This window comes from Equus przewalskii, chromosome 32, assembly GCF_037783145.1.
Source record: "Equus przewalskii isolate Varuska chromosome 32, EquPr2, whole genome shotgun sequence".
Taxonomy (NCBI): Eukaryota; Metazoa; Chordata; class Mammalia; order Perissodactyla; family Equidae; genus Equus; species Equus przewalskii.
The window spans coordinates 9,080,682-9,103,752 of record NC_091862.1 but is presented as its reverse complement, the minus strand read 5'-3'; the positions used below and the strand labels follow the sequence as shown (position 1 = coordinate 9,103,752).

The 23,071-nt window shown below is 43.4% G+C and overlaps 1 protein-coding gene across 1 annotated transcript in view; it reads right to left on the bottom strand.

The window, feature by feature from the left end:
- TAGAP (T cell activation RhoGTPase activating protein) overlaps positions 1 to 23,071 on the bottom strand; it is an 82,049-nt gene that overhangs the window by 36,464 nt on the left and 22,514 nt on the right. The window contains exon 3 of the mRNA XM_008524929.2: positions 22,571 to 22,729. Within this exon, the coding sequence (XP_008523151.2) occupies positions 22,571 to 22,729 (159 nt within the window). The remainder of the gene's footprint in view (positions 1 to 22,570; positions 22,730 to 23,071) is intronic.

The following is a 23,071-nucleotide window of genomic DNA, read 5'->3' as shown; positions in this document are numbered from 1 at the left end:
AATGGGGGCAGGGAGGACTATGTCTGGAACCCAGAGCATTCTCTGAATTGTCCCTTAGTACCTCCATACCTACTGGAAAACTCTGGCATCAAAAGAAGGGAAGGCCACTGAGGATTCAGACCTCTTTGGAAAGAAGAGTTGAGTCACTACATCAGATAGAGAACTCAACAAGCTGAAGGCTTGATTGAGAACAAAGGAAGTATAGAATGGGTTGTGGAGGAAGGAAGTCATACATTTCAACCAACTGGGTAGAAGAGGATTGTAGAAGCTATGGATATTTTCTCACATGCTCTTTGTGTGTGTATGAGTGTGTGCATATATAATAGCATATTTCTTCTTCTCTTTGCTCCTTCTCTTTATGACTTTGAATAAGTACTGTTAATTAATTTACAATTTAGTCTCTAGGTAACACAATATTTGGGCAAGACTGTGATTGAATTTGAGGAATAATTACCCATCTCTTGTCAACATCTTTTAGCTTTGTTTCTTTTTTTCTCTCTTCCTTCTTTGTGGTGCACTGATCAAATTTTCTTTTACCTCCTTATTTTCTCATCTAATTGTTTGGAAAGCATACATTCTATTTTTATTTAGAAGCCATCCACTAACTTTTAACATGCATAACTTGACCTTATGTTTTTCTAACAAGATCTAGAGGTGATTTATGTTTCTATTCTCTTCTTGAACAAATCAAGAATGGTTTAACTTCTTTCTGAAGTCTTCTCTTCCATCTTTTACGATATTGTCATCTACTATATCAGCTTTGTCCTGATTTTAAGCAATACTCAATTAGCTGTTGCTGTAGCCTGTACTAGTCAATAACTATTTGGACTCAGCAGTGCATTTACTGATTTTTTTGGCCACCATTGTTTTTTTGAATCTTCATCTTTGCTTTTGGATTCAATTTCGTTCTTGCAGAAATATACCTTTTAGTTATTTTTTCCAGCATAACTCTGTGGGCACTCAACTCTGTTAGTCTTTGTCTGAAATTGTCTTTATTTTGCTTTAAACTTGGAATGATAATTTTGTTAGAATTTAGATTTTGGTGATGACTATTATTTTCCCATGAGTATTTAAAAGGCATTATTCATGGTCTCTGGCATCTATCATTGCTTCTTAGAAATCCACCATCAGTTTAATTATTGTTCCTTTGTAGCTTGTCTGTTTTATTTTCCTTTTAGATAAATTTCAGATTTTTCTTTTTACCTTTTCCTTTGATATTCTACAGTTTTACCACCATGTGTCTAGGTGCTTAATAATACTGTCCCAGCTCCAGCCTACTTATACAATTTGAAGACATGTTTTTCCTGTCTTCTGGAAAAATTTCAGACACTGTCTCTTGAAAATTGCCTCTCCATCTTTATCTTTTATCATCTTGTTTTAGAACTCTAAACTGACACATGTTGGCCTTTGTCTTTCTATCCTTATGTCTTTGATACTTCACACTTTATCTTTCTGAACTACATTCTAGGTGATTTCCTTAGTTCTATATTCTAATCCACTAATGTTCTCTTCAACTGTACGCAACTTTCCATTAAACCTACCTGTCAAGACTTCACTTTCATGCTTTTTGTTTAATTTGTATAGTTTCTGCTTGAGTTTTTTTAGAAGAAGTTAATCCATCTTTCCCCCTCATATTCTTTCCTTATGTTTTAAATATATTTAGAATCTCTCCAGATTGTTTTGTTATCTCCAGCGTGAAAATATTCCCATTTATATTTGTTAACTGCCCCTTTTGGTAGTTTGTTTCCTAATGTGATCTAGATTCTGAATTCATTTTTTAAAAGGGTTGTTTTCCATGGGAAGCTCCTGTTTATGGGAATATGCCTGTGGAATACTTCCCAGAAGCTTCTAGTAAAGCACCTAGAGCATCTCATTAACCAGAATGGAGTCACATGTCTCTATGTCTGTTTCTGGGCCAGTCAGTGCAAGGAGGAGAGAATACACTTAGATCCATAAAGTCCACCCCAATCAAACTGATGGTGGTTCAGCTTCCTCTTAGAAACACGGGCTGAAGGAGAGGAGAGGGTACCTGAATGAAATCAAGGTTCTATTAGAAAGGAAGAAATGGGGTATGTTCACTCAAAACTGTAATGCTCCCAGAGATTTCAAATTTGCAAAGAATCACTTAAGAGATAACAACTGAGTAGAGAAATTCTTCAAGGGCTGTGGAGGGGGAAGAGAGAAAAAGAATAATTGAAAAAAAAACAAACACTGTAAGGGTAAATCTGGGTGAGACGTATTTTGGTGGAGTATGATTTATGACCTTCTCCAGAAATGCCTCATGTTTTTGCAAAAGGCAACTTGAGTTTTTGTTGCTGGGTATGGAGTAGCACTGTGCATTCCACTGTATGCTTTTCTTTTGTCTTTTTTCCTCCTATTTGTAGGAGAAAAACCAGTATAAAAGAATTCAACAAAGAAAATGTAAATAAAGTGATCTCTCAATTTCAGATCTGACAAAACAAAAATTTAGTATTAACAAGAATTTGAATTAATCTTTGAGAACACTGTGATCCTCTGAAGGGTCCAAAGTCATTTGCAGAAAGGAAAGGCTATATCCACAGGATTGATGCTCAGCCATGTCTTGCCCCTGGTCACACACATAGTAGTTCAGTAACATAATAGAGAACAGAGTGTCTGGCTCCTGGTTCTAAAACTATCACCAGCTCCACAACTTTGGCATGAGCTCTTCCGTGATTTGGGAGGCAGAGTTGGATAGCAGTAACAGAAGCAACTGGGTAGGCCAAAGGCTCTATGAAGTTTTGCTAAGACTGGTCTATTTCAACGTGTTCAATCAATATTTGATGAGTGCCTGTGTATCAGGAACTATGCTATGTGTTGATACGTTAGGAAACAAAGTCTCTACTTTCATTGGAGCTTACTGGAGATAAAAACATTGTATCAGACTTTATGTTTTAAATGTATGGTTATTTGAATTCTTTATTATTCATGGAGATATCTGCCACTTTGTTGAAAAGTAAAAGCAATACTGATCATAGTAGTAGGTACTAAAATACCAGAAATTCAACATTCTAGACATTTAGGCTCTCTGCGTGTGCACCATCTTCCTTCCATTCACTCATTCATTTATTCAACTGACGTTAGATAAGATGGCAGAGAAGACCTCGCTACAAAGGCAACAATGAAGCTGAAACCTAAAGAGTTAGTGGAAGAATGGTGGTACTGGCGGGAGTGAGGGTAGGGGTTGGCTGAAGAAGAATGTTCCAGAAAAAGGGAATGGCATATGCAAAGAATCTGAGGTGGGAAAGAGCTTATTCCCTTCTTGTATGAAAGCAATGGCGTACCCCAGCCTCCATGTCCCTCAGCTCCCTCCAGCATTTCTATCTTCTACTTGGGGAGTTTGGCTTTCTCCTTGATCTTTCTCTTGCTTGTGCCCAATCTTTTTTATTGTTTTCTCCCCTCACATCCTTTCCCATGTCCCTTCACCTCACATCTTTTCTATCTTCTTATCATTTTATCCTTGAGCTTTAAGTCTGCTGTTTTCTGGCCATAATGGTATTGTTTAAACTTTGAAATCCATTGAGTCTGTGAACATGCTTGGAATCATTTCTGGTTTTCCTGTAAACCAACTTTTAAACACCATAATGTAAACTTGTAACAATCTGATATACAAACCCTATGAAAGAATCAGCATTTGTTCATCCTGTAGAGTTTGCATGGCTGGCTTTCACATGCTATTTCATTTAATCCCAGCCCAACTTGTCAAGAAGGTGTACTCACGAGGAGACCAAGGCTGCAAGAAGGACTTTGCTAAAATCTAAAGGCTAATAAATAGTAGAGCTGAGACTGAAACCTAGGTCTTCTGATTCCAAGTTGCTTCTTCGCCTTTTCTACAGATAATACCATTCCCCTGAATAAAGACTGCCAACATGATTTTAGTAACCATAGGACAGCTTAAGCAAAGCTTGTGTTGAATAGGACTCAATCTCCAATGATTTTTGAGATTGGAACTCTTTTTAAAATTTAGATCAATTACCTTTCTAGATGGCATGGACAGAACAGATTATACAGCACATTTTTATCCCCTCTCCCATAGAACTAGGATCATTTCTATCTCTTCAAATGGCTTTTTGTTCAGTTGATTCTCTGGATTTTCTAGATCAGGGGTTGACAAACTTTTTCTGTAAAGGGCCAGAGAATAAATATTTTTGGCTTTGTGCAACTGCTCAAAAGACAATGTGTAACTAAATGAGTGGGGCTGTGTTTTAATAAAGTTTTATTTATAAACACAAGAAGCTGACTGGATTTGGCACCCAAGTGGTAGTTTGCTGACACTCATTTAAGATAAATGATCTAGATATTTATTCCTCATAGCATTTAGGACCTTTTTTCAACTTTGAGTAACAGAGACGCTCAAATAACAGTGGTCTAAACAAGAGGGATGTTCATTTCCCTCTCATAAAATGCCCAGAGATGGGCAGTCCAGGGCTGGTATGACAGCTCTGTTCTGGGAAGTCCTCACTGGTCCAGTGGCCTTCCAGCTCACCAGTCAACATCCCTAGGGTGTGGCCTCATTCTTAGGTCTGAGGTGGCAGCATCCAGTTCCAGTAGGATGGAAGAAAGAGGAGGTGGGAGAAAGGCATATGATGACTGACCCTTAAGGAAATTTCCCAGAAGCTGTCACATGGCACTCCCTCTTTCATCCCATTGGCCAGACTTAGTCACATGACCACTGGTTTAGCTGCAAGAGAGTCCGTGAAATACAATTTTTATTGTGAGTGATCACATGCCTGGCTCAAAATTCTGTTCCTATGAAAGAAAGGAAAATCAGATATTGGGAAAAATCTGTTCCTGCCACATACCTCTTACTTTGCTTTGTAGTTGAATTTCATTTGTATTATTGCTAATATAACACTGACTAGTAAGCACCTTTATCTTGTTTGTCTTTAATAGGAATGCTGCTAATGTTTCACTTTTAAGTATGATTACAATACAAGAGATCCATTATCAATGTAAGGAAGTTTTCTCCTATTTTTAGCTTTCTAGTTATTTTTTAATCAGGATTGAATAAGTCTGTGATCTGATATGACAGGCCTGCCTATCCCCCTTTTTATATAGCTCACAAGAATAACCTTCGGACCATCTGAACTGAAAAGTACCAGCTTCCCTGTGTAGGTGAACCAGGCCTTCTTGATTTTCCAGGGACAGCTGGCCATGCTGCCAGTGAACCAATCTCAGAGATTCCACCCTGGGGGAAGCCGAAGCTGCCTTTATATGGAATCACCTTCTGGTTCTCTGCAGAGGGCCTGCTCTGTCCAGCTTGTTTGGAGCTGACGTATTATGATGATTTTCTATCCTCCCATGCTATAAACTATAAAATATCCCACTGGAGTCAGTGAGCACCTGGACTGGGCAGCCCTCCCTCTGTTTGTAGAGGCTTGTCCCTGCAGACGTTGGGAGAATTTATTGCTTGCTGTAAGCACAAAAGTTAATCCCATGCTCCTTGTTGAAATCAGAGTCTCCTGGCACCTATGCTTAAGGACTCCCAAGTCCCTAGTAGAGAGTCTTCTGGAAAGGATCTGTTGAAACAGCTCCTTCCTCTCTGACTTAGTCAACCTTCTGTGCCTCTAGATTTGACATGGACCAATTTCATTTGCTTTCTCCTCCCTCCTTTGAAGAGATCTGGATTTGTTTTTCTCTAGACCGATGGTACCTACTTGCCCCTTCCTAAAGAAACTGCTGCCTGTGGTCTGGATGCCAGGTCCTTCCTGAGTCAGGGAGTCCTGGGTCTGGCATCTAGACCAGTTCTGTCCTGTGGGCTGTTTGCATCCAGGAGAAATATTCACTTTGCTCCTAGGCTGCCATAAAGCACATCCCATCATCCATTCAAGTCTCAAGAGCCACACCACATGTGTGCTCACCACATCTCTTCTTCCTTAACACGATGACCAGCCCCATAGAGATGGAGCCTATTCCATGAGCCTGGGTCCTAGGATGAAGGAGCTGTAGCTGAGTCATAGCTGACTCACAGTGGGCATGGAGCATGAGCAAGAAATAGACTTTCGTGGTCCTCAGCCACTGAGATATTTGAGTTGTCTGTTTCCCACAGCATAAGCGAGCCTATCCTGACTGATACAGAAAGTTAAACAAATTCTTTATTGCAGGACTTCTCAGACCCTCTGCAAGATGATTGTGCTTGTGTGAATCTCCCAGACGGAGATGAGGTCTACTGATTTTTGCAGTCTTAATACCCAACACTTTCTTAACTGAGGCATCTACTGGGGCTTGGACTGCTGTTCCAAAGAAAACAAATGGATAAATGGTTGGTCATGTTTCTCCAATTAGATTGAAAGACCCTCAGTGTCCACCTAGGGACTAGCACAGGGTCTGAAACAGGGTACGTTCCACAAAAGCTTGTCAATAACAAAATCCTTTAACCCATCCGTGGCCCCTTCACACCCACCCATGCGAATGATTCATTTATTTATCTGCGATAGCAATGTCTTGCTTTGGGAATCGAATTAGGTACTTCATGCCTCCTGCTTAAGACAGATGAGATCCTGTCTGGCCTGTAGAACCACTGACCTCTAGAGACGGTCCCTTCTGGGGCAGCGTTTGGGAGGCAGGAAACTGCGTGAGGAGCCAGTTTCCAGAAGAGCTGAGGCAGGTAAATGAATAGGATTCTAATGCTGAAAACTGGTCAGGAATCACTGTGCAACAGAGATCATAGCACTTTTCAAAGCTCTTCAAAAGGATAGCAATTAGAGCTTCTTCAAGGACATGGTCATTAGGGGGAAATGGTGCTGCCACAGGGACTTTTTTCTCAAGGGCAGTTGCAGGAGAGATCCCTGTGTTCTGAAGAGAAGGAGCGGCGTTGGTGGGAAACATTTGGGCCCCCAGTTAACGCTAATGCCAGGACCTCAGGGGACCCATCAGAGGGGCTCAGGTCTGTGATTTCCGCTGTCTCCAAGCTTCAAGGGAAGTGGCCCTGAGTAATAGCAGGGCGGCCCGCTCTGTAGCAAGTGGGAGGACAGGAAAAGTCAAACCACAGAGTGGGCTCCTCAGCTGCTGGTGCAGTGGCCTCTGTCCTTTCACTCGAGGGGGCTCAGAGGCCCGGGGGAGGAAGAGAAGGTTGGGTGTTAGAGTGAAGGTCCTGTCATGGTTTCCGTGGTAAACCATGGGGTTTCCAGGCCTTCAGATTCCAGGGCCCACCCCACTGTGGCCGCCCACCCTCCAACCCACCTGAGCCAACACAGCTCTCTCTACCGTCACCCTATTTCACCGAGGAAGTGGGCATCTGGCCCCTGCTCACTGGACAGGGAGAGCCCTTCTCAAGGTGGATTTGATTTGTGACAGATTAAGGAAAAATAAATAAATAAAACTAGAGCTTCATAGATCCAGGCATTCTTTTTTAAAGTTGGTATTTAGGGGGCCTAGTCCCCGGCACTGTGATAAACATTTTCCAGTCATTACCTCCCCTAACATTCCCACGGTCACTATGTGGGGTGCTGTTGCTATTCACATTCTGCAGAGGAGGAAACTCCGAATTCAGGGCCAGCTAAGTCCTCTGCTTCTGCTCTTTACCACGGGGCTGCCCTGTATGACCATTTTGCGATTTTCTGGCTGAAATAGGCTATTTCATGGGAACGAAATACTCCTACCGGGTTAGCATTTCTTTGTTTATCCTGTGAAGGTTTGTCAAGCTTCTGCTCTGTGGGAGTCCAAGATGAAGAAGGCTCACCCCATCCAAGATGTGCCCGTGAACTAGGGCAATTATAAGGAGACAGGAATTCCTCGTGGAGGAGTCAGCAAGGGTGAAGGCCCAGAAACGGGAGCGCACAGGCTGTTTGGGAAGCTGTAGGCATTCCTGTGCACGACGTGGGGAGGGGACAGGAGTTGTGCGTCAGACCGGGGAGTCAAGGGTTCTCAATGCCATACAAAGTTGTTGGGTTCTGTGAAGAAGGCGTGAGATGTGACTGGCAGTTTAATTGAGCTGATCTGTGACATTGAGAATTGGAAGTGATGGGAGAGAGGGGCGGTGGGGCGACTTGATGGGAGCAGAATCTTAGAGCGATGATCTGGAAGATGAACTGGGCCTAGGCAGGAAGGGAGACCAGCACAGATGTCCAGACGAGAGAGGACGACACCTGGAGCGAGGCTCAGGGCGTGGGTTAGTGACATGTCTCCGACAGAATGGATTTTGGGGGAAAAGAGGGGAAGGAGGGCATTTTGGCTTCTGCCTGGCCACACGGATTCAGTCTCTCAGTAAAGGGGAGCCTCTCTTGACTTTATGTGTAAGATCCTCTAAGTGAGTTTTTGGGGTAGGAGTTGTCTAAGCAGAGGGCAACGGGTCTTAAGTTCCTGTATCTCATTTGCTCATTTCTATCCTCTGTCTCTCTGGGATAGATCTGCATGTCAAGCCCTCGTGAAAGCCGCGGTAGAGGAGGGCGGAGGTTGCTGGAGAGACCCTGGGATTCAACTGGCAAAGATGGTATAGCCTCTCCCTTTCGTCCCTTCCCTGCTCCCTGCTTTGCTCTGGGTCTCCCCCAGTTACAGAGAACAGAATTCTGGGACTCATGGTTTAACAGAAAATAAAAACACTTGGCACTTAGTGAAAATAAACAGAGGGGCCGGCCCACTGTACAGTGGTTAAGTGCGCACGTTCTGCTTTGGCGGTCTGGGGTTCACTGTGTTCGGATCCCCGGTGCAGACATGGCACTACTTGGCAGGCACCCCACATATAAAGTAGAGGAAGATGGGCATGGATGTTAGCTCAGGGCCAGTCTTCCTCAGCAAAAAAAAAAAAAAAAAAAAAGAGGAGGATTGGCAGCAGATGTTAGCTCAGGGCTAATATTCCTCAAAATAAATAAATAAAATATAGCAAAAAATAAATAAATAAAGACTTGCAGTGAGGAAATATTAATCCGGGACAATTCAAGGATAAAATTTCTTCTATGGGGGCCGGCCCGTGATCCAGTGGTTAAGTTCACGCGCTCCATTTTGGCGGCCCAGGTTTTCACTGGTTTGGACATGGCACCGCTCATCAGGCCATGCTGAGGTGGCATCCCACATGCCACAACTAGAAGGACCCACAACTAAAATATACAACTATCTACTGGGGGGATTTGGGGAGAAAAAGCAGAAAAAGAAAAAGAAGATTGGCAACACTTGTTATCTCAGATGCCAATCTTTACAAAAAAACAAACCCTTCTAGGACATTTGAATCACCAGGAGCGAAATGATGCTTTTAGAGAACACGTGAGCTGTAAAATCAGGACCAGGGGGCAAGCAAGTTTCAATGACCTCTTTAGTTAGAGCACCTTGGTTAGAGTGGTTTATAGCCTCCTGGGACCAATTGTTTATTTTATCATTTTTCCCTAAATTTTGTTTTGCAAATTTTTTTCACCGGCTATATCAAGAAAGCCTGGTCCAAATTAACTACTGATGCAACGGGACCCAGACCTACAAGGCCTCCCAGAGCAGTCCAAATCAAGCCTGGGTTCAAATTCCAACTCCACTGTTTCCTGGTGCTGATTCTAGGCAAGGAAGTAACCCAAGCATTGCTTTCCCCATCTTCAAACTGAGGATAAATATACCAGCGATGGGTCGCTATGCGGATCAAGCTATATAAATAATATGAAAATGTTAGCACAGTGCCTGGCACAGAATCAACGTAGAATAAAATGTTAGCTCTTACTGTGTCATTTAATCCAAGCGACCAAACTCATGTACAGTGGCATTTGGGCACACTGGGGGGCAGGTGAAAGCTTTCATGGCCCAGTAGAGTTGACTGACTTAGTTTCTTCCCGGAGACAGAGGTGAGAAGCCAGTGTCCATTGCATTAAGGAAACAGAGACTGGACTGTGTCCCATGCAGCACGGGTCTTCGAAGTAGAACGGGACACCCAGCATGGTCCATCCAGATCATGCTTTAACAGCACATTACAAGAATCTTTCAGAGCTTAAAATAACCCAAAGTGCCCCCCCCCCCGCCACCCCCTACCCCATCTCGACTCTGGGTCTGTCCCACCTTGTACACCGGCAGGAGGTAGTCCCTTTGTTGATGCTGGGCTACGTAACTGCCCACATCCGCTAGTGGGAAAGTGGCCTGCAGGGGACTGGTCACGGGGGAGTCCCCTTGGCGGAGAGGGCTGTGGGATGCACACAGTGAGCTCCTGAGAAAGGAAAAGTCCCTTCTTTTCTTCTCTTCTTGCTCTATGAGTTAGTCTGAGAATCTTCATGGAAGGGAAGAAATAGTCTCAAGGGTCTTGTTTCTCTTTCTTTCTTTCTTTTAGCATAACCCTCATTCCTGTCAGTCCTCCGTAAGTGTGTCACCAACAGTACCACAGAAACACCAGCGAGTGGAAAGAAAGAGGAAGACGGACAGCCCTCAGCGCTGACCCAGCCCTGGCCCCTCGCCTTGTCCACACTCTGTGATTGGGGTGGCCACCCTACAGTCAACTTCCCCTACAAGAATTCCTGTAAAAAACAGACCTGGAACAAGCGAATTCATGACTGGAAAAAAAAAAAAAAAGAACTCACAGGAATTTAGAAGTACTTACATGCCGCGCTACCCTAAAAATTCACTCCATTTTAGTTTTAAAGTCAACATTTCAGGAAAATGACTAGTATCTGCTGAGTACCAAGGACTTGCCACATGAACATTAAATCTTTACCAACAGCCTCCTGGGAGCTCGTTTACCTCATTTTATGGGTGAGGGGACACGTGCCCAAGCGTACAGAGCTCAAGAAATAAGAGGAGAGGAAGTGAAACTGTCTGTCTGTCTCCAAAGTTTACACTCACTTCAAAACTCTGCACTTCCCACCGCTACACCTAACAGCCTCAACTCGGGGAGATGCCCCAGTACCACTTAGTCAGCACCCAGCTCCCAAGAAGAGGATGGAGCAAATTGCTGGTGATAATGACCCCATTGTCTCCTAGAGCCGGGCTGGAAAGTGACAGAGCTCCTGCAGGTGGTGACACACGGAAGAACGACACTGCCAAGTGGCAGAAAATAAACATCCCACTTATACTGTCCTAGTTATACGCTTTACAAAAAGATTCTGACATTCCGATGAACAGCAGAAAACAAGACTTAAAAAGGATACGATTTTTAGTAAAGTGGATTTCCTTTGGACTTATTGTTAACTAATACGATTTAGTAAAACTTTATTGCTACGAAAATGATAGAACTGGGATCTACTGATGGCAAGTTTATGCATAAATATCTACATCTGGCAATAGAGCCTGTGATCATGCAAACCCCTGCTAGGTGACTTGCAGAAATGTAACCTCAGTGAGTAGACAGAGAACTGCAGATTCAGCTTACTGAATCATATCACAATATGGGCCACCTGTCAGCTCTGCCAGCCACCGTGCTGATGTTTCCAAGCATGTTTGAAAATCACTTGAAGTGTTCCCCAGTTCCTATTCCACCTCTGCTTTGTTCCTGCAGTAACTAGATACGTTTACATGCGATTTTTTAAAATGCCCAAAAAAATACAAGAAAGAAAAAAGCAATCATCTATGATGCCGTTATCCAAACACATCTGTTCTGATTTCTGTGGCTTTATGTTTTGTTTTGGTAGATGGTGGAGCCTGTTTTCCTTCTTGGTTTTCTTCACTTACTTGCCTTGGCTGTTTTTGCACATTTAAGAGTCAGTGCTATTAAAAAAAAGTCCCCTGGGGGGCCAGCCCAGTGGCATAGTGGTTAAGTTCACACACTGTACTTCAGTGGCCTGGGGTTTGTGGGTTTGGATCCTGGGTGTGGACCTACACACCACACATCAAGCCACGCTGTGGTGGCATCCCATGTGCCAAGTGGAGGAGGACTGATACAGATGTTAGCTTGGGGCCAATTGTCCTCACACACACACAAACACACACAGACAAAATCCCCTGGGGATTTTGACTGGCACAACAAGTATACAGTAATTTGGGGGGGAAATGGTAGCTTCTCAATTGAGTTTTCCCATCCATGAATATTGTATAGCTCCCCACTATTCAAGTCTTCTTATATTTCCTAGTGAACTAAAACTTTCTCTATAAAGGTCTTGAACATTCTTCTTAGATTTACTCCTATATTTTAATGACTTTGTTCACTACTGCAAACTAGATATTTTCTTATTTTTACATTTTAAAACACTGGTTTATTTCTAACTTTTAAATTTCTTTTTACTGTCTTTTATTCATCTGGCTGTATCTTAATTTTGCTTTTCTATATTTTTTTGAGTTAAATGATTTAAATTTTCGATTGATGTATTGTGACACATTTTCTAATAATTGCACTTAAGGTGCAAAATATTATGCAGCATGGGCTAGCTTTAAAATTTCATATCTAAATAGTAAAATAAGAGATTTCATTTTTAAATAGTAAATTTATTTTAATAATATCGCTGGAAGTTTTACCACAGCTCTATTTAAACACTTTTGAAAACAAAGATAAAATCTATACATACAATTACCTGCAGCTGAATAGAAATTAAGGTGGAAGTTTTGCAATGAACCCGGGTGGTATATATCAATTGTGCAACGACATTAGTCATGAGAATCACTTTAGTTTCTATGAAAGTACTAATGTTGCATCACCTATATATTAAGTAATTACAACTTCATCTATTTTGGTGTTAAAACAAGATTGTCATTTCTCTTTGATGGCATTTTCTTTGCATTACTGTTTCATAATTTTCTAGCCTATTTTGATTTGGTTAGGAATAAGAACATCGATTTATAGAAGAAGACAACTGATTATATTTCACTGAAATTTTAAGAAATATTGGCCAAATGGGAACCATTTTGCTATAGTAGAAAATCAAAATGTTAAAGTTTTAAAATGTAAAAAACTTTTCTCATCAATCTTAGTTATACTCATCTTATTTTTGTTATAAGCACTTACCTAAAGTACAGTCATTAAAATTTAAAAAATAAGTTATATTGATTTTATTACTTTTTTATCCATTGCATACAAAATTCATTGCAAGACTTAGAAAACAGTTTCAGAAGTAACTGAAATTTATTCCTGTCTTAGACATGCAAATGGAGTTGGTTTTTAGGTTCTGATAACAATTCTCAAAACTTAAACTCAATATTTGTACAGGGAAAAATCTTTGGAATTCCATGAATTAAAAAAATACATATACTTCAAAATATATTAAAACATATTCAAAGCATAACAGAAAAACTTCCCATGAACCAATTCTCAAATAGTGGGAACATTCTACAGTTATATTTTAAAACTATTATTTCTTTATTTATAAAGTTGTACTTTTGTTTTACTCATTGCAGACAAATCGAAACTATAGAAAAACATAAAGAGAATAAACTTTTGGATAACTAGTGGAATTTTGAAAAGATTTGGGGAGTAATTTCCCTATTTGGGGGTATAAACTTGCCAATTCATGATCCCACCCTTGGTCTAGAGCAGGCTCACTTATAAGCCTGGAGGTAAATGATCTATGGAGCAGTGAAGTCAGCCTGGGCAGGATTCCTCTTAGGCTGATACTAGCCTGCTCTTTCCCCTGGTCTTCCTCCACTCCATGTCTGACCTTTAATGTATCTTTCCTGGCCCACAGGAGCCTTTGCCTGCTTCCCATCAAGGTGCCCTGCATAAGAACTTGGGCTCAGGGGCTAGTCTTCTTGGGTTTAAATGTCAGCATCTCCACTTAACATGAGTGGGACACTGGGCAAGTCTTCTGACCTCTCCTGGCTTCCTCATCTTTGAGATGAGTATGATCACAGCACCCAGGCTGGATTCAGTTATTGGTCCCAATCTTCACTCCCCTGTAGTAGCGTTACACATCCACACCCCTCACATGGCCTCCTGGTGGGCAGAGCCTACGTCCCTCACTCTTCACTTTGAGCTTGGGCATAGGACTTGTTTGGACCACAGGATGCTAGCGTACATTAAGCAAGCAAAGGCCTGGAGCATGCTTGTGAGGTTGGGTGTGCCCTCTTGCACTTCTGCCATCACCGTTAGAAGCACACGCTCTGAGTGTTCTGCAGGTCCCAGAAGAATGAGACACTGGGGAACATGAACTTAACCTGTGGCAGGCACCCCAGCCCAGATGAGCCCAGCTAGGTCACCCAAATGCTGGAAGACCCGGAGATGCATGAGGGAGAAGTAAGTGCTTGTTTTGTGAGCTACTGTGTTTTGAGATGATCTGTTCTGTGTCATTTTTGTGACATTAGCTGACTAATATAGTACCTGATGTACAGAGTGATTGTAAAGAAAAAATTAAGCACTGTATGTGAAGCACTTCAGAATTTATCACACAGTAACCACTCAGTGAGTGTTGGGTTTTTGGTGTTTCCAACCCTTTGTGTCATACCCTGGTTCCCTAACTGCCTCCTCCCACTGAGCGGATTTTCCAGCTTGAGACTCTCTTGTGAAAGGCACCCAGATGCACCTGCAGTGGTGATGACCCCAGGCCGATTCCTCACATAAAGCCCCACAGTCAGAGGCCGATACTTACAAGATAGGATTTTCTACGGATATAATCATTTCACAGTTTCCGATAGTTAAAATGAGAACATTACTCATATCAGAAACACTTAGAAAGATTTTATTAAAAATTTTCATGTCTACCATCTCTTCTCTCATCAGCATTCAGGTGAGCAGTCAAGATAATCTCCTACTACGGATGGAGATTTCTTTTTCAATGAAGCCAATGACCCCAAGAAAAAAATCATTTAAGATCGGACAAGTAAAATGAAACTTAATGTCAGCTTTCCATCTCTCCAAAGTGCCAAAAATGAGCCAGAGTTTATTTTTCAACAAAAGCTAATAATTTGCCTACATAATTTTTCACTTGAGAAATGGCGACACCCTGTGAGATAGTCCTGTAGCTCTGTGACTTGAGCAAGTACATAAGGCGCAGGGACTATGGAACTTCACAAAGCTGTCACAGGTGACTAAATATATTAAGATGCGCACGTGGTAAACACGGTGTCTGGGCCATAGTAAGGGCCAAGTGGATGACAGACAGTGTTTAAATTTGGCACAGGCTAAGTGGAGATGGGTGCAATGGGGGTCATCCTCTCCTAAGTAGCCGGCAGGGATGGTAAGAGAAGGGGCAGCCGTCAGAGTTTGGGAACAAGCCATAGCTAGAGCTTCTCCATGTTTTATCAAATGAAAAGCATTTCATGAGTAATTATGCATAAATATGAATCCTGGGATGTCTGTCTCTATCTTATCTACTTGGGTCACGTTGAAGATGCTCTTTTTGCCAGTTTCTCAAAATATTTTGTCTCAACAAGAAGAGCCCTTCAATTCTGCAGCACTATAATAGTCAGTTTTTTCAAGATTGCTAATTCTCAAAGCGAGTTTGGATTAAAGCCATACTCAAACTTTAGCGTAATCTGTGATTACATCAAACAGTGACTGAAAAGAGTTAAAACTTCGAGAACTCAGCATTCGTGAGTTTTAAAATCTTACTTCAATTTAGGATGTTATTTCATGTTATATTTATGCTAATGCTAGTTGATATTTTATTCAGCTCTTTAATAACATTTCATAGAACAAATATTTTGAATGAAAAGGATATATGTCTCAAGAAAATCACTAATTGTATGATCTCCTCTGGTCACCAGTGACTTCTCCATTGCCCAATCCAATTCCCAAATCTCAGAGTTGACAGAGTTGACCACTCTCTCCTCTTTGATGCCGTTTCTTCACTTAATTCCAAAACACCACACTCTTTTGGTTTTCTTCCTGCTTTACAAGGCTGTTATTCTTGATTTACTTTGCTGGTTCTTCATCTTCTCCCAAACCTTTTAATGTTGATGCATCTTAGGGCTCAGTCTTCAGTTCCCTTCTCTTTTTCCTTCACACTCAATCTTTTGGTGATCTTATCCAGTCTCATGGCTTTAAATATGGGGTGTATGCTAACGTGATGGTTTCGAAAATACACCCATGAATCCTTTGGTATATCTTTCCTCAAGAAGTGAAGCTTAATTTCACTTCTCCTCTTGAGTGTGACCGGCTAGTTGACTGGTGTCTACTGAATAGATTATAGCAGAAGTAAGCAAATGTCATTTCTAAAATTAGCTATAAAAAGACTGTGGCTTCATTTTGGGTAATCCCTCACTCTCTCTTGGTCACTTATCCTGAGGTAAGCCAGAAGCCATGCTGTGAGGCAGCCCTGTGGAGGGTCCCATGTGGTGAGGATCCGAGGCTACCAATAGCCATGTGAGTGATCCTCTGAGTCTGCCAACAACTATGTGAGTGAATTCGCTAGCTGGTCTTTCCCCAAACTAGCCTTCAAATGAGACTGCAGCCCTATCTAACACCTTGATTGCAGCCTCTAAGCCAGAACTTCCCAGCTAAGCACCTCCCAAATTTTTGACCCAAAGACACCGTGGGGTAACGACTATGGTTGTGAGCTGCTAAGTTTTGAGTAATTTGTGACCTAGCAATAGATAATTAATATAGTTGACTCTCATATCCATCTGTCTCCCCACATTTTCTTTCAGATTTCTAAACAAGCATCTCAAATTCAACACGTTCCAAACCGAACTGCCATTTTCACTTGTCCAGAATCTACTCCACCTTAACCTTTCCCATCTCATTTGAAGGCCACTCCATCCTTCTGGTTACTTGGGCCAAGAGATTTTAGTCCTCCTTGATTTCTCCCTTTCTCTAACTTCCCCCCTTGAATTTGGAAAATTGGCCTTATCTTCAAAATTTATTCAGAATCCCATAACCTCTTACCATGTTGATTGTCGCTTCTCCGATCTCAGCCACCACCATCCCTTCTTGCCTGGATTACTGCAGTAGTCTTCTAATTCACCTCCTTCTTTCTGCCCTTGGCATCTCCCCTGACCCTAGGCTATTTTCAGCAAAGCAGCTAGTGCGATCCTTTTAAAACATAAGTGAGATCACATTACTACTCTGCTACAATCCTTTCAATGCCTTCCCATCTCACTCTGCAAAAAGAAAAGCAGAGTCCTCAGAAGGGCCCACAAGGCCCTGTTTGGGCTGGCACCTGTCAGCTGCTGACCACACCTCCCATCTTCCTGTCCTCACTCTCTCCCCTCCTGCCCCACTGGCTGCTTTGCTGTTCCTTCAACATGCCAGGCATGCTCTAGCCTCTGGGCCTTTGCTTTTGCTGTCTTCTCTGCCAGGGGTGCTCTTCTTCCTGATATCTACTTGGCTGACTCTTTCAATTCCTTATATGTTTGCTCAAAACTCCCTTTTGCAACAAGGCTTATATTGTCCATTCTATTCATTATTGGGACTGACTTGTCTCTTGCTATGAATTTTCAATTCCTTTCACTCAATTCTACTTTCCATCCAATAGCATGTGCAACTTTCCAACATACTAGATCATGTATTGTTTCTTGTCTATTTTCCATCTCCCCTTGCTGGAATAGAAGCTCCATAAGAGCAGGATTCTTTGTCTATTTTATCCCAAGTGCCTAGAATCGTGCCTGATATATAGACATGCTCAGTGAAAACTTGTTGAATAAAAGAACAAATGCTTACAAGACTAGCACCATCATCTGGTGGCAGAAACATCAAGGCCAAGAACCCAAGAATAAATAATTATTTTCAAGAATCTTACACACCAGACCAAATGGCAAGTATCAATTTATACACCTCCACTAGTCTGCTTATTTGCTGAACTTGTGCTTTTGTGGTTGTCTATCTATAAAACAGAAAAATCATATTTTAATATGGTTGCATCCTAGGGCTCAATCCTTGGACCCCGTCTCTTTTTTCCTTTACACTCAATCTTTTGGTGCTCTTATCCAGTCTCGTGGTTGTAAATGTAGTCTGTATGCCAATGTGTTGGTTTAAAAAATACGCTCATGAATCCTTTGGTGTATCTTCCCCCAAAAGGTGAAGCTTAGTTATCCTCCTCTGACTGTGGGCTGGACCTGTTGACTTGCTTCTAAGAACAGGCTACGGCACAAGTGATCGGATGTCATTCCCCACCTGATGGGAATTTTTTCAAGAACTAAGTGAGCTACCACAAGAGAAGGGCCTAGAACAGTGGGTGGCACAAAGTAAGCACACATATTGTTCAACATTCAGCAGATTTGCTCCCCTAAGATTTCTCTTTCCAATGGGCTGCTTTGGGTAAGTCTTGATGGGAAGTTTTCCCAAGGTGTGGGAAATAAAGAGATATCTGTTATTTCAGTCAATAGGAACAGGCAATCTAAATTCTTCCAACTCCTGTTGTTTGATAGTGTGGTCTTTGTAAAATGAATGTCAGGACAGGCTGTGTCAACTTGTGAATGAGAGCACGTAGTGAAATCTACACTGAATTCATATTTCAGCCTAAAACAGTTAAAGCCACATTGAAATTCACAGAAACGTGAGAAATGCACTTACATAACTTGTATTTTTTTAAAAAAGTAATGTTGACGTGTCTTGTTCTAAAACGTGATTTTTGGAAAAGAAATTAGACCTTTTGTGGAACAAAATGAATGCTCTTGAATATTGGTAAATGTTAGTAAATATGTCAAATCAAGGCCTTAAGTTTGGTAGTTTCTGAAGTATGTTAATACATTAATGTTCACATTAAAATACATTATAACAGCTAAAGCCAGCCTCACGGACACATGACCTGTGTGGTGACGCGGGTTCCCAAGCTCAGAAGGGCCTTGTGCTTGGTTTCGTGTTCAGCTCTTTGAACAAATACAAATGAAAATTGTATTTTCACTTCAGCCTGGGGTCTATAAGTTATGTAGCTAGCCCTGGGGCTGATTATTATCAATCGTGAACTGATGTTGCCTCAGGGGTAAAAGGACATTTCAAAACATCTGAGCATGTTATGAAATACACTTAACTTCTTTGTGTCTCATACTATTTATAGTAAAACGCAACTGAAAACATTTCCCTTTGGCCATGGATGCAAAGGGTGTGTACTCGTCCACAGATTGCTGAGGTCATTACGGATTTTCACTCACTGATGCTAATCACAAGGATTTGAAAATAACCACGTGGCTCATGGCTCCATAATGCTTTAAAAGTCAGCTATTGATAGAAGCCAGTAAAAACACAGTAAAACTTCTTTAAAATAATTCCTCATTTATACATATTTGAATATGGTACCAAGTACATCCTAAAAACATATAGTGGAAGATTCTAAAGTAAATTTACTTTAGATAACTTGAATACATTTCCCAGACACATAGGAGTTTCACTCTTTGAATTAAAAAAAAGCCCCAAACTAAAGAAAACTAGAGTTAGTCATCATTCCTTCCCTTTGGTGCATCAAGGCTGGTGGGTTTTAAATTTTCCTGCTATATTACAAATTCCTTGAGAGCTTGGACTCAAGCTTACAACACCAGAGGATGGCGGAATGCCTTGGGTGGAGCAGACCTCAACCCATGACAGCAGCAATTAGCAAATAGGTTATTAACAATGAACTTTCAGGCTAGTGGAGGAAATTGAGACTCTCTCTCTTCTCTTTTTGGGCCCAGGGTAAGGTGTCAGAACTCTTCCTGGAAAGCCCTTCAGAAAGTGACTCCTCTTCATAGCAAACACTTAACCCACGTGCCAGCCCCGTTCTAAGCTCCCTACGTGGAGTGGTCCTTTTCATCCTCACCCCTAGCCATCCTAGAAGGTAGGTGCTATTTTCATCCCCATTTTACAGATGAGGAAACTTGAGGCACACAGAACTTCAGTCACAGTTAGGAGATGGCAGGGCTAAGATTCAACCCCAGCGGAGAGTCCCAGAGTGTGTGCTCCGACTGCGCATGGAGCCATGTCCCCAAGCATGGGGTAGAGCTGGCCACAGGAAGAGGGAGTGTACCCTCCCAGGTGGCCCAGGCAGCAGGGACAGCAGGAGCAACGTCCCTCAGAGGGGGTGAAGGTGGGTCATACTGCTGGGCCATGGAGAGCGTGTGGACATCTAATACCCCTTCTTGGAAAGTGCCATCACCCTGACTCTCCGTTGGGGAAGTCAAAGAGGATTGCGGTATTGTCATCCTTTTAAAGCAGTGGCCTGAAGGCTCAGTCCTGGGCGCAGAAGCGGCCCTGCTGGTGCACTGCAGCCAGGGGGAGGCCACGTGGCTAGGTCTGGCCGGGTCTCCGGGCTGCGGCCAGCATGTGCCTCCAGCCGGCCCACAGCGCCCCCTGGAGGCATGGCGGTGCGCCCGCAGGTGCCTGTCTTTCAAGAGATGCCCCAAACCCCGCGCTCATCTTTCCGTTTTCATCCCTCACTGCGGGGAAGCATGAGCTTTTTTTTTGAGGCAGGAATCAGTGTGTTCGTTTGAGTGAACGAGAGGGGTGGTTCCGCTCCCTGCTGCAGAGCGCTCTGTGCAGCCCGGGCAGGAAGGCACCGTTTCACTTTCTCGGGAAACAGGGTTTCCCCGCCGCTGTTTGTGTCTCGGGGGATTTCTCAGGGCTCTGAAAACAATATTTCCCTGGCTGGGAGGAATATGGGGGGAGGATGCCTGATGTGTTTTGAATTCTTTGAAATGTCTAAGCATCTAAAAAAAATAATCATGGTGGGTAGGTGTGAGTAGGTCTTTAAAATATGGCACATTTTCCCCCCAAAGCTTAAAATAGAACTTTTCAAGGGAAATTAAATGAAAGTATAAAAAATGTGTAGATGTTCTTCTTCTTACAAAACAGAAGCTAAATGTTACAGCTCCACCCCCCACCCCCAGTCATCATCATCCATGCAAAAGCAGCTACCCCAGTCTTCCCTTAAATCTTTCCCACGCTCTGTATGCAGACCCTGCTGCCAACCGTGAGCATCAGAGCTTTCCCCCAGGGGACCCACTATTTCCCTGATGAATCCTACAAGCCCAATGTTCGCATTCATCGCCTCCACCCCTTTTCTTTGCCAGTGTGGAATTTTGGGGAGGCTGTCACACATTCCCTGTGCTTGTCTGTTTCTTTATGAAAAATACACGGAATCCTATCTGAGGTGCACCTGGCCCTGGGGAGTGTGGCTCAAGTCAGACAGCTTCCCCCCAGGATCAGAGGGGGGCACACCCTGGTGGAATGCTGTCCTTGGAGAAAGAGGATGCAAGTTTAAGGCTTGCTTCTGCCATTTCCTCTCTGTGGGACTCCGGGCAAGCCCTCAACCTCTCTGAGCTTTACCTTCCTCCTCTGTGGAATGGGTTGTGAGGATAAAGCGAGTGCATGCACGTGATGAGCCTGGCAGATGCTCCGTTCTGAGAGGGCACAGGCCTGGGGGTGGTGGGGGGAGGGTATTCCCCAGGCACCTGGGCTTGGTGATATGCCCTAGTTAGTGCTCTCTGGATTTTGTTGTGGCAATAAAGGGCTTAGAAGCCGGCAGGCACGACTCATTTCCAGAGGATGAACGGTGACCAGCCCCCGAGGTCATTGCTCTGGGATTCTAACTGGAGCTTGGGTTTGTTCGAGGTCAGGGGGTCACACTCCTTGGTCCCTGGCCGTGTCCTGTCCTCAGGGCCACTGTGTCCCTCACTCAGGCTCAGATAGTCTCTTGCACCCAAAGCTAGCTGGTGGCCTGGCCAGATGGGTCCCGCCACTGCTCCTTGTTTATCTACCACCTTGGAAGCTGCAGGACCAGGGGCCCCCTCCTGGGGAGAGGTTGCTCTTCATTCCTCTTAAGCTTCATGGAGAAGAGGAGCCCCCGAAACTAAGGGGAGAGGAGTGTGGGGCAGGGAGGTGACAAGGGCCCGGTGCTGCCCACTGGGTGGCTTACCCGCCATTGGCCCAGTGGGTCATCCTCCCCACTCTGCTGCCTCACGAGGGAGAATATTCTTTATACTCTACCTGCCCCTTCAGCCTCCTCTCCCATCTTCCCTGAGGCGATGAGGGGGTTACCTAGTTGATGGGTGACTCCTGGGTGGAGCTAATATATCAAAAATTGTAAGCAGGGAGCCAAGGAGGGGGAGGGCATAAAGTGGGGAGTGTGGGAGAGACGACTTGGTCTTTCTCCTTCCCTCTCTGCCCAGAGCAGTTCGAGGTGGCCCCCTGGGGAAAGTCTGGGCTCTGGGGTGAGTTAACAACCTGAGCTCCTGGAAGTGAGGAATTTATTTGGGCCCCATCAGTGAACTTAACAAGTAATTCCCTGGGCAGTTGTAAAGATGTGCTGGATGGGAACTCGGTTCAGAGAACCACGATGAATTTAGATCAGACAAGTATCCAGAGCACACGTAGCTTTTACACCGATAGACCCGCGTGCATGTGTGTTCTCGGAAGTGGGAAAGAAGTCACGGGGAGGTGTTGCGAGTAGATAGTTGTTCTACAGGCAAGACAATTAATATTGTACTCTGTTGACGTCTCCGCCCCTAATCTCATGCAAATATTGAGGAAGTATAGTTGCATATTTTCCCAGGGAGAAAAATGATTATCATGATTGTTAACATTAATGATTTATTGAGTTTCTAAATTTCTGATTTTAAATCTGCTGCTGTGAATACATTCAACACTTTTTAGTAACCCCAAGGTCAAGTTCACCCAGGACTTCTTTGTGATGGACTTCCTATACTCGTCTTGTCCTAGTTCTCTACCCACTGCAGATGTGATGCTGCCGGAGGGATGCAGCCTCTGGGGGCCTCGATTGTCAGATGAAGGGGAGTCCCTTGCAGTGTTGCCAGGCAGTGGAGACTTTGAAAGAAATTGCCTTTTAACAGAGAGGGAGGCAATGACAGTTTTGTGACTTACCTCCGCTTGGCGATGACCAGCCAGTCCCTGAAAAGGAAGAGATGCCTCTGCTTGGTCTCGGGGCCCTGGGTCAGCACCACCGGGCTCTGGAGGATGGGCTCGCCCTGCTGCTCCAGCAGGTCTGGCTGTTGGAGGGATGCTCTTGAGGCTAGGCTTTTCCTGGGAGGGGAGAGTAGGTGTTAATGGTGAGGGAAGAGTGATGGAGAGGCAGAGAGTATATGAGAGCCGCATCCCCAGACAGCAAGTCACCGCGAGTTTGGCTTAACTGGGCGGCGGGGGGGCGGGGACGGGAATTAGCAGAGAAAACAACGAAGAGGCACATTGCAGGTTGTTTTTCTAAAACCCAAACTTTGAAGAATGGGTTTACAATAAAGCACAGGACACCGGGTATTGTTGGTCCTGCTTCAGTGAATAGCTGATCACAGCTTGTCACGCAAATGTGAAGGATCTCTGTGAGAATTTTAACAATGCTTCCCAGACTTTCACACTCCACAGCACACA